The 15,992-nt window shown below is 41.0% G+C and overlaps 1 protein-coding gene across 4 annotated transcripts in view; it reads right to left on the minus strand.

The window, feature by feature from the left end:
- Positions 1 to 2,953: 2,953 nt before the first annotated feature.
- The window catches only part of KAT6A (lysine acetyltransferase 6A), a 115,513-nt gene continuing 102,474 nt past the window's right edge, over positions 2,954 to 15,992 (minus strand). For all 4 annotated transcript variants that reach the window (XM_081809488.1, XM_081809477.1, XM_081809482.1 and 1 more), the window contains exons 14-17: positions 15,589 to 15,796; positions 13,801 to 14,403; positions 10,598 to 10,910; positions 2,954 to 8,408 (exon numbers count right to left, since the gene is read on the minus strand). In XM_081809488.1, coding sequence (XP_081665614.1) covers positions 5,683 to 8,408; positions 10,598 to 10,910; positions 13,801 to 14,403; positions 15,589 to 15,796 — 3,850 coding nt within the window. In that variant the 3' untranslated portion in view covers positions 2,954 to 5,682. The remainder of the gene's footprint in view (positions 8,409 to 10,597; positions 10,911 to 13,800; positions 14,404 to 15,588; positions 15,797 to 15,992) is intronic.

Below are 15,992 nucleotides of genomic sequence, written 5' to 3' on the forward strand. Positions count from 1 at the left end.
AGATTTACGACTTTCAATCAAGAGTCCTTTGAGGCTGTCAAGTTAGGGGTTCTAGTCAATTTTAGTTACTTTCCTTAAATAGGAGCTAGACAAACTTTTTAAAAGCGGAGTAATTATTCCATTTTGCAAGAGGTCCTTGTGTTTAGTAAAGCCTCCATCACTGCCTCCTACTCAATATATAACTGTTTTCATTTTCTCTGGAAAACTATGATCAAATTCAATCATTTTGACATAACTGACTACAACTGCTGTTCTAACTTTCTTTTTTTTGTTGTTGTTCTTTCTTTTAAAAAGAACATTACACCAATCAACTCTATTAAAAGCAATACATCAATTAAACAATCAAATAATTAGAACTTGTACGCGGGGCAGAGCCTTAGTCCCAGCAAAGAAGTTTTACGTATGAATGTTTTTCTTTACTTTGTTCATAAGAAACTTCAAACTTAGGGTACCAATTTCAAGGTTTTATATGAAGTTTCCAAAAATAGGAGATTCTGGGACTCAAAAAGCTAAGGCCAACTCAAGTAACTTGAGAAGTGATCTGAATGGCACGTGTCTCCTAACGTTGTCCAGATGTCAGCTTTTCAATGCGAGTCGCAGAAACGCCACCGTCCCAGCACTGCAGTGCCAGGCGCTAAGTACAGGCGACAAGTCGATGTCAATCAGCCCCTTGTCTTAGTTTGCTCATCTTTGTACATGTACAAACTAAAAATGGTTGGTTAAAAATAAACAGCTCAGAGAATGTTTAAATTTTTTTGAATGTCGCTTAAATGTGGCTTTCAGAGATGTCTGTGTAGTAGAGTTAAATGCTAGAACGTTTTTTTCCTATGACAAGAATATATTCTCACACTTGAAGTTTATTCACAGAAATCACCGGAAAACAATTCGCCGAGACTATCTCTGCCTAGTGTTTTCAAAGATCTCAAAAAACCAAAGCCCATCATACCCCAAGGGTTTTCCTTATTTCAGGCAGAAATTACACCTGCCACCTTTTTGAGGCTTTATATAATTGGCATACCGATATTTAGACTCCTCATTAATATAGCAAGGAATCTCATTAAGCCCAATTTGTAGCTGTCACTTTGGAAAGGAAATCCACGGGTCTGTGCTGCATTAGGTAACCACACCAACTTATATAACAAACCCATCCTGCCCCTTAACAGAAATGTATTAACAAATGAGTTGAGTTTTGCTGTGGGGATTGCCAGCTTTCAATTGGATGACCATGCTCAAGAATTCCAGACGTATGTCAACATAAGAAATGTTACTCTATGTGGTCTTCTGAGTTCATGGACAGAAATGTGTCACTTGAATTTTTAGTTTTCTTGAAAGCCACCTCTCATAATAACCTTGCTTCCTCTGTTCTGCCAAGCAGTTTTTTTCACTGTGTATTTCCATTTTCATCATTGACCTATATCTTGCGCATTAAGACAAGAGGAAAGACAAAAACCATCATACACTGCCGCAGCCCTAACAGCGAGAACCTGGAACAGCAGTGGTCACCTGCAGAGCTACAGTCATCTAGCTGGCAAGACTACGGCTCTCCCGGAGTACACATGGTCACCATGCTACAGGGGAAGCTGGGCACCACCTGAGATGTTCAGAGAGGCACAACAGGAATAGATGTCCTGGAACCCTAGTTACTGAGTGTGGGGCAATAGATTCTAACACCAAGGCTGAGGCCAAGGCTCTCAGCAACATACATGAATTAAGTGTATTATCATTTTCCTCCCACATCTACCTTCTGATATAGAGTGAAAATGTCAGAAGGTGGACAATAAAGAAAGGAGAGCACCTCCTCTACTGAGATCATTCATGAGTTGGCTATAAATGGAATTTCATTATTTATATTTTAAATGTAATTTAAATATAGTGGGGATGTTAACACTTTAAAAAGTCTATCATACATTCTTTGGGTCACATGTCCTTTGGAGAAAAATCAGAATTGGGGGCGCCGGGGCGGCTCAGTCAGTTAAGTGTCTGCCTTCGGCTCAGGTCATGATCTCAGTTCGGGGTCCTGGGATTGAGCCCCGCATCGGGCTCCCCGCTCAGCGGGAAACCTGCTTCTCCCTCCGCCTCTCCCCCTGGCTTGTGCTCTCTCAAATAAATAAAATCATAAAAAAAAAAAATCAGAATTGCTTTATTTTGAATTCACTTAAAGCAGGTAGTGTGCAGTAGCAAAGACAAGAAGTTGTTTTGGAGTCAGCCCACTAATGATTGCATAGTACAAGTGACAGTCTTCGGGTCCAAATCATGGTTACTTAAGCAAGCAAAAGACATCAAAGGAAACAAATCATTTCTTTTCTGGAGATGACCTGACCTGACTATATGGCCTAAAACCTGAATGGCATGAGACTGAGAAATGTCTGCTATCGATACTATTCATGAACACTTCGTAAATTCCTAACTCAGGAAAGAGTGGCAGCTAAAACTTGTACCTACCTTACCTCCCCACCCCCAGCTGTCAGTTTCCCAAAGCTAAATCTAATTTTCTGGAGTCTGCCTCGTATCCAAAATTCTAAATGAAGAGAGACCAAGTACAACTCAGAAAACATCAAAAAAGATCATTTATGTTCAGGACCTTGATTTCTGGCAAATCTTCTCGATAACATAATCGGGTAAGCTGAGATGAGAAAACTGCTTTGTTCCAATTCTAGGAACTCCTTGTATTGCAACTGCATTTCCGTTTTTTGGTTGAGTGAGTCCCTTTAGGTTTTCAAATGGATTTCCTCAAAAATCCAAAGTGAGGTTGATACCAAAATTTTCATTGACGAGGAAAAACTATCTACATTGTCAGCATTTAAACACACGTATGAGTGAAGACTGGCACTTCAAAGTAAAGGCCACGAACTGATACTTGCTGTATAAAGAGGAATGTGAAAAAGGCTAATATTTATAAACAACTGGAGAGTGTGAAATATTTGGGAGAAAAATTCCACATGCAAGACAGACATCCAAAATGGCTCAACATAATTTATTTTTTTTTATGTTAAAATGTACAGAGTTCTTTTGAAAGTACTTGCTAGAAAGGGGAAAAAAAAGTGATATTACATACAAGGAGAGGAAGGGAGACCAACTGGCCCAGGAGCGCATGACATGGAGAAATACAAAGGCATCTAGGCACCCCTTCCCCGTAGCTTACAAGTCACCATGAACAAAGTACAAAGAGGTTACAAAACAGGAAAAGCAAATATAAACAGACAGGAATAGACTTAGCTTCATTTGTACATGCGGCTTTTAGAGGCATCTGGAGCTCTATTCACACACTCTAGAGATCTCTTTAAAGAGAATTTTTATCTTTCTTAAAATAGTTTTTAATATTCTACAACAAAGATAAAAAATTTTAAAGATGGAATGAAATGAAAAAGCTCTTATTTTAAAAGGCATCAAAGTCACTAACAGTGTTTTTAAATTTCTTTTTTAGAAGATTACCCAAGTTATCTTGCTAAAAATACATTTTTTTTTAAACAGAAGTGAAAAAATGACAGGTACCAATATTACTGTGTTGGATAATTTCTTTTATAATATAGAAAAGAACATTTTCTCTACAATAGTTCTACAGTCACAAAAAGGCTTGTGGAAAAGGGAGCTGCCCGATTGAATTTTTTTTTTTTTTTTTAAAGAAACAAATGAAACCAAACACAACCGCAAACCAACAGAAACTGAATTCACGGCCCTCATTTCAACAGCTTCTCCTTCTGCCTTGACCCACCCTCCACCCAAGATACCTCCCTCCCGACCCACCCCATCCCCACCCCAACCAGGAAGCAATGACATAGCTGAAGATGTAGGGAGAGGGCAGCACAGTGCACTTTCTACATAGATGATTGGGAACTGGAAGAGTATATACAGAGAAACTGGGTCCTACACAGCCTTGCACATGCTCAGAATTGATAGCGGTTAAGATGTGGAATTCTGCCATTTTCTACCTAACACATTTAATTGAGAAAGTCAATTAAAGTGTATAAAAAAAACAACAAACCTGTGCATTTGAAAAAATTTAATGCCTAATTAGTACTTCAAAAATTTATCTATATAAAATGTACAAATAAAGGAGAGAATTTAATGCTTACAGTTATTTCTTTAAGCAGTTCTTCCCCCTTTTGGATATTTGACTGCACATACCAAGTGGTATAATAGTTTCCATCTTCTAATGATGGAACATATATATAGATATATATATATAGATATATATATATTTTTTACCTATCCCTGGAGCAAGTAATAGGAAGAGAATGGGCGAACTGGCTGCACGAGAGAAAAGACAATGGGAGTTGGGAGCAACATAGGAACCTGCTAAAACCCTGCTGTCCAGATTTGCCCTACTATGCTGGTGGTTGGTTTATCCCTCTTCTCTTTTAACCACTCACAGGAGAGGGGCTGGTGCACTCTGATTCACAGGGAATGAACTCAGGATCTCAAGACAAATGAAAACTAGAGGTATGTATCATTTAAGTAGCCATAAAACTCAGACCATGATCTCCCTTACGTCATCTCTTCCAACATAAAATAAACAGTGTCAAATGTTTGTCAGGTATTTTTCAAATCACTGAAATGTACAGTCATCCATCAACACTTTATGTAAGAATGTAAGAGGCTAATCATTGGGGACTGCTGTTTGAGTTTAGTCAGAGTCAAAGGCTCGAGAATCAAGACCCTTAGCATCTCAAAGTACATACTAAAAACAAGAGGCTGTGTGGAGTATGTGCGTTATGGCTGATTCACCAGGTGGTAAAAAACAAGAGGTAAAATTCCTCTTTTCTGATTGTTAATTGACCATCTCTATTCCTCCAAGGCTGGATTAGGATTGCAAACAGCTTTCCTCTGAGATTCTGCTGTTAATTGAGACTTACAGTATTTTTGTGTCTCTGAGTGCTGAGTGGGATTAGTAAACAAAAAAAAAACAAAAACAAAAAGAAAAAAATTATATTACACTTGATTTAAAGAAAAACAAACATTTCAATGAAGTCCATCTTAAAGAAACATTCTTGGGGAAAGGTTTCAAGAGGTGTGTGTGTGTGTGTGTGTGTGTGTGTGTGTGTGTGTAGGGAGTGGAGGGGATTTTAAAAGGAGAAGCATTTTCCTGCCTCGCTTTATTAATAATAATAATAATAATATTAACAATAATAATAAGTTTAAGGAGCCTGGGTTGTTCTCCATGTCCCCGTCCGAGTCTCCCGTAAGTGCCTCCTGCTGGAATGAAGTAGGAAATGAAAGGTTGGGTTTGGAGGAAAGGGTCTGGTTAACCCCAGAGATGTATATATAACATTTAAAAATGACAACACTGGGAGCTGCAAACAGTGAGGGGAAACATACATCTTAAAATAAAATAAAGAGAATTCACTTTTACACAAATTCTGTCCATGTGGTGTGTAAAGAAAGTAAGGCTCTTTTTAATTATGAAAAGATTTTTGTGCATGTTTCCCCTATCCCCAAATCCATTTTTAGATGAGTTCTATTGTAAAATGTTCAAGATTGTGAAGAAAACCAAAACCCAGAACAAAATGAACCCAAAAAAAGAGAAGACCAGGTTTTCTAAAAAATAAAATAAAACCAAAGAAAAATTCCTCTAAATCTACAGCAATATTTTAACTGGAAAAAGGTCCATTTTTCTCTGGTTTGTCAGTATAAAAGGTTCCTTTATTTATATATATTTAAGTTTTAATTGCAAGTTCATCTTGCTCATCTTCTCATGTAAGGTCCATTGAGTGACTGCTTGGGCACGCCAGCAGCATTCATGTAGCTGTGATGGGTGGGGCCAGTGTACATCATGTTTCCATGAGGGTTTGGCTGCATAGGCTGCTGGGTATAGGCCTGGCTCCCCATCATCCCCATCTGCATCTGCATAGGATACTGTGCTGTCTGGTTCATGTAGGCAGGGTTACTATGGTAACTGCTGTTCATCATGGGCTGTGTCATTCGATAGCTGTTCATGGCGTTCAAGGTGTTCATATTCATGGAATTGACATTATAGGCGGGGGTCGGCATCAAGTTGACCCCCATGTTCATGCCACGCTGAACAGCCAATGCGCGAGGGCCGGCCTGCATGGCAACCGCTGGGGGGCTGCGGCCGTACAGCTGCTGCTGGTGAGCAGCCGCGGAGGGCAGCGGAGCCGACTTGGAGCGGATGGAAATGTGCCCCTTGACCGGCATCTGCCCTTGCAACCTCTGCGTGTGAGGAATGCCAATGTTGGCGGCAGACATGTTGCACTGCAGCAGAGGGGACGTGAGGTTCATGGTGCTGGATGCCAGGTTCGGCGGCGGCGTCATGGTGGCTTGTGCTTGAGGGGTCCCAGCTAATGGATGAGATGGAGCTAGCTGAGCCAGTCCTGTGTTAGACAGAGAAACACTGGTTGCATAGGAAGTCACAGCAGGAGAATGGCTATAAGGCATGGCATGAGGGTCCATAATGGTGTTAGTCAGCTGCTGCAACTTGGCTAAGCTGAAGGTGGCCGACGGCTGCGAGTAGCTGCCGGCACCGAAGTCCCCTGGAATCCTCTCATAAATACTTATGTTCCCAGTGCCGCCCGATTCCGGGATCTCCATGATCATGGGCGCTGGAGTGAAACTGTTGTTCATGCTGCACTGCGACAGCGGGGGCTGCTGCTGCGGCGGCGGCGGCGGCGGCGGGGGCGGGGGCTGCTGGGGCGGCGGCGGCGCGGGCGGCGGCGGCTGCGGCGGCGGCGGCTGCGGCTGCTGGGGCGGCGGCGGCGGCTGCGGGGCCGCTTGCGGCGGCGGCGGCGGCGGCTGCGGCTGCGGCGGCGGCGGCTGCGGGGGCGGCGGCGGCGGCTGCTGCGGCGGCGGCGGCGGCGGCTGCTGCTGGTTACTCGGAGGCCTCTCCACCACACAACTCTGAGGTGACTTGATGCTGCAGTTGGCCGCGGCGGGCTGCACGCCGTTTTGCGGCAGCATGCTGCAGCTGTTGCCCATGCCGGCCATTTGCTGAGTGACAACACAGCTGTTCTGGGTGAGGCTGCTGGAGGATGACAGGCCGCCGTAGGAGCAGCTGCTCTGCGAAGAGCTGTTCCCACAGATGCTGCCGCCCATTGTAGAATCGTAACTGCTGGGGTTCTCGTAGTTCTCTGTGGTGCTCTCGATGCTGCCCAGGTCACTGAAGCCACTGTCCACCACCTGCTGAGAGTGGTCTGATACGGAAGGCACATCCATCATGGGGCTGGTCTCCATGTTCTGCATAGAGGGTGCGGACAGGGATCCTTGCTCCGGGCTGATCTGGGTGTAACCACTTTCGAGGGCAGGCACGGTGGGACTACTGACTGAACGGACCGACTGGCTGGGATGAGACTGGACAGAAGATATTGGACTATTATGTTCCGAAGCATGGCAGTCTTCAACCATTGACATCTGAGGGTCTTCATCAGCCTGGGTGTAACTCTGCAGGGTCTGACACGCTGCCAGAGTTTCTTCACAGTCCTGGTAGGCTCCCTCGTGCTCGTTACTTTCCTCTTGAGTCAAAGACTGCACTGCTTGCACGGTTTCCAGATCCAGTTCACTATGAGGAATCTCTTCTTCCTCTTTCAGCTCAATTAATTCTTCCTTAGAGTTTGAATCTTCTTCATGATCATCCTCAGACCCCGGCATATGCTCTGATACCATGGACGTTTCATGCGAAGTCTGTTCCTCTTCAGAATCTGGTTCCATTTCCTCTTTATCCTTTATATTCTCCCTACTGCTCTGCATATTAGTATCTAAAAAAGACTCCTGACCACCGGGCTCCTCCTTGACATCTTCTCCAACGAGCTGCTCCTCTAGCTCTTTTTTCTTGGTAGATTCCAGATGACCATCATCTTCATCATCTGCATCATGGTCTTCATTCTGGTTTGTCTCTATAGCCACTTCATCCTCTTCCTCTTGCTCCTGTTCTTCTAGTTCTTGTTGCTCCTCTTCTGATTGCCTCTGCTCTTCTAAGACACGGGGCTTCTCCTCCTCCTCTTCTATCTCGGGTTCTTTCGTTTCTGTCTCGGGACTGTTGCTATCCACTGGAGATGCTGCTCTAACTTCACTGCTGGTTGTGTCTTCTTCTTCTCCCTCTTCAACCTCTTCTGCTTCCACGTGCATCTCCTCCTCTTCCTTCCTTTCTTCAGTTAAAGGCAAGTCTTCTTTTGGTTCAACAGTTTCTTCGTTCTCCTGAAGTTTGGCTTTACGTCCCACTTTAGGAATGGGGACAATGGGCTCAACAACGCATTCTTGAGTAGAAACGGGTATGATTTCCCGATTCAACTTAAATCCTGGTTTGCGACCAGGTCTTTTCTTCCAGTGGATTGGTTTGCGGCTTTTGCCTTTGGGCCATCCCTTCTTCTTTTTCATAGGTGTGGATGTATCTGGCTCAAGTTGAGAATCCTTCACATCACATTTTCTCAAGAGAGATACTGGCTTTAGGACAGGAGTGTCTATACAGGAGGAATAAAAACAAAACAAAACAACACATTAAAAAAAAGTTACAAGATTTTCTACTTGTACCAGTGCCTTTTTCTGAGACTACATGTGCAACACAAATAGTTTTATTAATCATCACAAACTCCAGATTACCTTCACTTTCAAGTTAAGAATCTAAAGGAGAGACGTAATAAAGATCTCTTCTAAAGTCACGCAGTGAGCTGGCAGAACAAGGAAAGAATCCTGGTCAACACTCTGCTGCCCCCCACTACTTAAAACCAGTTCAGGTTTATCATCACCAACTGCACGGCTTTAGGAAGTTAGCCTACAAGTCCGTTTTCTCCTCTAGAAAATGGAGCTAAGCCGCATAAAAATGCAAATGCTCAGCAGTGATTACAACTACTTCAGACAAGCGGTCTCTACTGTGTAAGTCACAAATCAGCTCATTTCTTCTTTTTTCTTTTTCCTGTTTGCAATTTATATTCTCTCTCTCTTGTTTTCTTAGTTTCCATAAAATCATTACTTCAGGTAATATCATGAGTTAATTACCCCAGGCCATGACTGAGCAATCTTACATGAATAACTGCTCAATCGATGTTGTGTTTGTACGGGAACAGCCGTAAGGCCTTTAGTCCTAGACAAATACTGACCTGAAGAAAAAGTGAAAGCACCAATGACAATGATTTATTAGAAATAAATTTGACATTAGCATTATTTTCTCCCCATTACTTTTTTCTATTTTTAAAGATTGTAGTAAACTATGCATAGCAGAAAATGTACCATTTCAACCATGTTTAGGTGTCCAGTGTGGTGCAGCATTAAGTACATTCATATTTCCCATTAATTTTTCTTTCATTAATCCCATTAGTTTTTAAAGGGAAGAACACCAAGGCAAGAACAGGATTTTGAGGGGGAAGCTACAAAGGCACAACTGGCAATAATACCGTGAAAATAAAGAAAGGAAATGGCCACATCACAGAAAATCTGTCCTAGTCAACAAAAATTTAAACAAGGGATATTATTTTAGTCTACAATGATCCAAGAGAGAATTTTACTGAAGGGCCAAATTTACACAATAAATCTCTGGTTTCCTAGTTATATACCTCAAAGTGTAACACAACAAAACTGCAGAAAATCATTCACAGCAAAGCACTCAGTCATCTTGTCACTATATTAAAAGTATTTCTTATATAAAAATATGAGAATGGAGAAAATGCAAGTTTCTACTAGATATGAAATTGAGCAAATTTATTTTTTAAAGAATAAAAAGCTCAATTATTAAATAAATGCTGTAATTCCACCAAGAGTGGACAACTGGATTCCCCCAAATTCACCCAGCAAAGTAAAAAAAAAAAAAAAGCTGAGTTTGACCACCCCCCCCCCCCCTTTTAGGCAAACACTGCAGACGCAGGCAGCATAATGCACCGGCAGAAACTTTAGGGTAGGATGTAAATGACCTGGTCTGTGACCCAGCTCATATATGAGCCCCAGTTTCTTTACTTCTAAACAACAAGGCTATTTTAAAAGTAAATCACTGGATTTTGCACTATGCCATAAAATTTAACCTACCCTGAGGCACTGTTACCATTTTTATTAGAAATTTACTACTCACAGAGAAAGGCACATTAGAGATATGATTCAGAAGGATTCCTGAACAGATGTGAAGCAAGTCCAATTTACATGAATCTGATCTTACTTAAGAACCATCTTCCTAGCATGTATCCATTTAGCAATATTTACCGAGTGCCTATTTTAAGCACTCAGCATACAACAATTAGCCAAACAGGTAGGTCCACAGAGTGTACTTTCTATCTAGTAAAGGGTTATTACTTCAATGTCTTCCTGATGCTAAGTCCAATCCACCCATTAACTAAAGATTCAGATAATGGCTGAGAAAGGATTAGGCAAAAAAGAACAATATCCTGATAGCAAGATATTTTCTGCAGAGGCAAAAATAGGTCCCCTGAAGGGGAAACTAGGAAAAAAAAAAAACTTTTTAAAAGGACAGAGAGCTCAATGAGAAAATAGGGATGAATATACTCGACGCAAATTTTGAGAGGTTACCAAGTTGGCCGTCCTTTACTGGCTTAGTGGGGAGTGTCGCTCTTTCAGCCTTTTGATGGAAGGGTTTGCAGCTATCACTTGCAGCCTGTTTCTTTAAAAACAATAAAACTACCATAAGCAACAGTTCTCTAAAACATACCATCGGCATCATCTGACTCTTCATCGTCCTCTTCATCTTTAGATTTCCTCTTAGAAGAGGATCGACACCTGAGCACATCCTGTGAGGAGAGGCGATGGAAGTACCCTCTAGAGAAGAGTTCACTTTCATCCTCTTCCTCTTCCTCTTCATCAATCTCAAACGTGGGTTCTAATCTTGGCATTGGCCTCTCGGAGTCAGAGTCTTCAAAAGGTTCATCTAACACCTCTGTAGTCTCAGAAATAGTTTCTGTGACCACACTGCTATTGTGGTGTTTGCGCTTTCGAACTCTCCTCCTTCGGTGAAGAATTGGTTTCTATTTAAAAGAGGAAGGAAGTATTTTATTTACAGTAATGAATGCTATCACTTCTATTAATAACATAATGAACAGTGTCTGAACCTAATAGAATTAGCACATATAAAATGGGTACACTGTTTGCCAAGAGACATTTTGAGTATTATTTCAAAATACTACAGTAAGATACTACACATAAAGTTATCACAGAAAGATGTTGGATGATTGAATACAACTTTATAAAAGGCATGCCCAAAGAGCAGATATTATAATTCCCTTATTAATACTTCAGTTACATTTAACACTCTAGGGAAATGCCTATTTCAATACTGAAATGACAGAGAAGCTAGTCCTTTAACATCTCTTTACCTCAAGAGAAAAAAAAATAAAACACTTTCTGTTTGTCTCATGGCTCATAATAGAGACAACAAAATGATAAAGACGATGCACCGGAAATGATCTAATCCAATGCCCTCTATGGCGAGAAAGGTTACAGGGCTTGCTTAAGGTCACATACCCAGTCAGCACAAGAAACGGTTGTAAAATATAGTCTCTTGACTACCAGTCAAGAGAATTTAAGAACTTCAAGTATTTTGTGCATGATCTCACTGCCTGTTACAATATTCTCTTGTTTACACAGGGAAATAGCATAATTTTATCTTATAAATAGGCAATATAAGCCTGGAATGGCAAAGATACATTCTTCATGATCGCGTAATGAATGGCAGAGTTAGCTAGTGTTGAGTTTTTCTCCACTTCAAATTTAAATTTACTAGGCCTTTTAGTTGAGAGTACAGTTTTCAAACCAGGTTCAACACATTTGGCTCTGCTCTTTGGAAAAATGGCTGACTCTAGGATTGGGACATGAAATATACAAGATGAACCTAGAATATCCTGTAGTACTAGAAAGTAAGGAAGTGCTCAAAACAAAACAAAAAACCTTACACTGATGACGGTACGTATTACGTTAAAGGGACGTGGGAGCAAAACCTAAAAACTCCTAATGGCCAAAGCTGGAACATTTGAGCAACAAATTAAATCAAGTGGTACTGCTGGGTTGTAACTCAAAGTGCAAAGTAAATATCCAAGTCTACGCCAGTATTAATAAATGCTTGAGGGGCGCCTGGGTGGCTCAGTCGTTAAGCGTCTGCCTTCGGCTCAGGTCATGATCCCAGGGTCCTGGGATCGAGTCCCACATCGGGTTCCTTGCTCGGCGGGGAGGCCTGCTTCTCCCTCTCCCACTCCCCCTGCTTGTGTTCCTGGTCTCGCTATCTCTCTCTCTGTCAAATAAATAAATAAAATCTTTAAATAAATAAATAAATAAATAAATAAATGCTTGAATAAGTAAACTACGCCGGTATTAGTAAATGCTTGAATAAGAAAACAGATGGGTGGGAATGAATAAATCTCCAAGCAGAATTCCAAATAATTAACACAGATATTCTGCTCCTAAGGAACAGAGTATAACTCTCCATATCACTGCTGGCAGTGACTACCTTCCAAAGAGTACAGCATGGGAAAGGGGAAAAAGGAGTGACTAATTTACAGTGGAGAAATCTGACAAACACAACCTCAAACCGGGTGATCTAGGCTGATATCAATAGTGAAAAGTCATACTGACAGTAATACTCTTGTGTTTGGTGTGTATGTGTGTGTACATACATATTTATCAGATACCTTTTATATGATAAGAATGACACTTTACCTCTGTGGTCTTCTTCCCAAAAACATATTACCCCATTCTAATATCATGAGGGACGTTCTAAAATACCTAGCCAGTACTTGTCAAACTGTCAAGGTCATCAAAAACAAGAAGTCTGAGAAACTGTCACAATCAAGAGGGACCAAAGAGGCATGACTACTAAGTGTAATGTGGTGTGCTGGATGAGGTCCTGGAACAGAAAAAGGACATACAGGAAAACTGAGGAGATCTAAATAAAGTATGGAGTCTAGTTAATAAAATACTAGTTCACTATTTGTGACAAATGTACTATACCAACATAAGAGGTTAACAGTAGGGGAAACTGCCTATGAGGAATACAGGAACTCTCTGTACTTTCTCTGCAATAATTGCATAAATCTAAAACTGTTCTAAAATTAAAAACTCATGTTTTTATATATTGCCCTGCTCCCCCCTCCCCCCATAAGGTTCTGCTAAGGAAAGGAACAATTTCGCTGCTTTGGATGAAAGCTGTCACCCCACTACTACAGGGTGGCTCATCCAGGAGGCTGAGCTCAGTCTGGCTGGCTTGCGGCAATGCTTAAAGTTCACTGCACAGCCTGGGACAGTTCTGGTATACGGTTTGCCAGAATTCATTATCAGCATCACAACACATTTATAAACTGGCTATCATTCAAACTTTGCAAGATGACGAGACAAAGTTGAGAAAATACTTTTAAAACCAGGTTAAGTCAAACCATTGAAAGAAAGAAGGGAGAGATGGAGACAGGAGAAGAAAGCACAGGGAAAAAGGCCCACCCCCACCTAAGACGAACGGCCTCTCTGAGCACCCCAACACAGGGCACCGCTGTCCATCAAGCCGTCCGATACTTTTCTCCTTTTCTAACATAAACATTTCTAATCTATACATACTTTTAAAATACTTGACAAATCCCTAAAACTCATGATTACAACATCAAACCAGCAAGCTGAAAAACAGTTTGTCAGTCCTTAAATAAGCTTATGACATCTATGTTCATTCCCATGAACCACAGAAGCCATATCCACATTTCAAATGTTCACTGGGAAGATCATAAGCTACAATACACTGAGGCATAAAGTCTAAAAAAATAACACACTAACAATTTCTATATTTACTTTTTCAGAACTCTAGAACAGATGTATATAATAAGCTGCAATTCGGAAAAGAACAGACAAGTCAAAAGAAACAAGTCAAAAGAAAAACCTTACTTTTCTCTTCAATGTGGGCTTTGTAAGAACTGGTGGGGAGCTGGACCGAGGACTTTCTGGCTCTTCTTCCTCCTCACTACTCTCACTGAAGCCTCTGAGGAGAGCCCTGTCACCATCACTATAGCGACGGGGCAGTCTATCAGTGCCTTCTGGTAATCTACACTTCAGTGCCTCGGGGCTCTTCTTTAGCTGTCCTCGCCAGAGCTCAACCCCCTCACTTAGTCTTCTTTTGGGGATGTCTGGCTTCCCATCCTGGCTTGGCTGCTCCTGAGAGGCTGCCAATTGCTCCTCACTTTCAGTGTATTGTTCTTGGGAGGTTTCTGATTTTTCCTCACATTCTCCATATTGTTCCTGAGGAGCTGAAGTCTCTTCCAAGAGCAGTTTAGAATCTTTATCACCAAAACGTTCCTGGGTTTTTCTGTTCTTCCTCCCCCAGCGGCCTCTCCGGGATGGCTGGTTATTTGCAGGAAGACTATCACGGGAAAGGACTTGTTTGTGCAGACGCGTAGAACTGGCTGGTGCCGTAACTTCTGGTTTCTTTTCACTTTCTACTGAGGAGTAAGAATCTTGTTCTTTGTTCTCCCGAGATGCAGACTTTCCCACCTGATTTTGGAAAATAAAACCATGCTGATTAATTTTTCAGTCTTATTTTTATACCTCCTATCTGACCTCTTAAATAGAGATAAGAAAACAGAGCTTTAAAAAGAAAAGTATTATTTAATAGCTATCAGGAATATCTCTCATGTGTTAGGCACTGCTTTAAATGCTTAATAAGATTCATTTAATCCTTACAACAATTGTATGAAGTGTTATTATTATATCCTCATTTTACAAACGAGGTAACTGAGGCACAAAAAATACAAGTAACTCACCCTAGGACATGCAAGAGCAAATGTGGAAGCTGGGATCTAAACCCAGGCAGTCTGACCCAAGAGCTAGTGCTCTTAGCCACTATGCAATCGCACCTTCAATAAACAAAGTGAACAGCATTGTTCTTATAAATGTTAAATGATATAATTTACCAAATTTCTCAGCAATAAAATTTATAAACAGAGAGGAGATGGGCTCTGGAGCATGGGCAAGAAAAAGGGGGTGTTTGAAAAAAATGAAAGAAAATGTCTGTAGTTATTTTGATTTATTTTTATTCTGAATATTTAATTTCATTTTGAAAATTAAATTACATTAAATGGGCGTGAAACTGCTTATGTTTATCAAAGGAGGACATAGATTTTTAAAGGATGAAAGCACAGCTTAAAAAAAAGAACAGAGAAAGATACGCATCACATGAAGAAAAATACTGAACACTACAAAATGTTGTACAGTCCCTCATTAACCCTTTAACAGCTTGAAGACATTCGTGTATCCACTGAATTATTTAGTGCTCTATTAGAAAACATACACATGTTTATATTATTTCCTTAATGTTTTATTTTAAGGAAAGGGGATCTTCATTTCATTTTTAACAATGGTCAGAATTAAATTCAGATTCCTCAATTACTACCACACAGCTTGAACTTTAGCTGTTTATCAGGACCCTGGTAAGGAATTCTTAGTTCTAAGTAACACATTGTAACAAATTTGAAGGTCTCCTAATGATCCAAGGCTTAAAAATATACAAATAAGTAAACAAAACCCAGTCTTCCTAAAATTTCTATCACTGAAATCAACTCTGAAATGCTAATGTGAACTGTGTGGGCTTAAGATATTGTATGTAACACGTATCACAATACTCATGAACCAAAACCAGAGCCTTCTGTCATCAAAAATAGAGACTAGTCATGCCCTTACACTCATCTCTAATTCTCTTTCCTGGCACTGCGGCTCTTCGTTTTCGCCTTCCTCAGCCTCCTCTTCTTCCTCCTCTGAGACAACAGAATTGGAGACTATGACAGGAGTCCAGCGCAAACATTCTGGATCTACATCTACAGGTCGCAAATTCAGTTGAAGCTTTGCCATGTGATCCTGGATAAGTTTTTCCCGGCGGATTATCACAAATCTGGAACCAGAGCAAAGTTTATAGCAATCAACGATGTACAAGGAGTACCTAACAATGAATATGGAGCTATAATCCCCAGAAAACCATGGAGGTGATGACAAATGCTTCAAAAACTGCCCACTCGGGAGCATGAAATACAGAAATAACAACAGCCACCATATGAGATAGCTAAGAAATACGAAGTTGGACAGCTACT

This window comes from Leptonychotes weddellii, chromosome 2 (assembly GCF_054177405.1).
Source record: "Leptonychotes weddellii isolate Sample4059 chromosome 2, ASM5417740v2, whole genome shotgun sequence".
Lineage (NCBI taxonomy): Eukaryota > Metazoa > Chordata > Mammalia > Carnivora > Phocidae > Leptonychotes > Leptonychotes weddellii.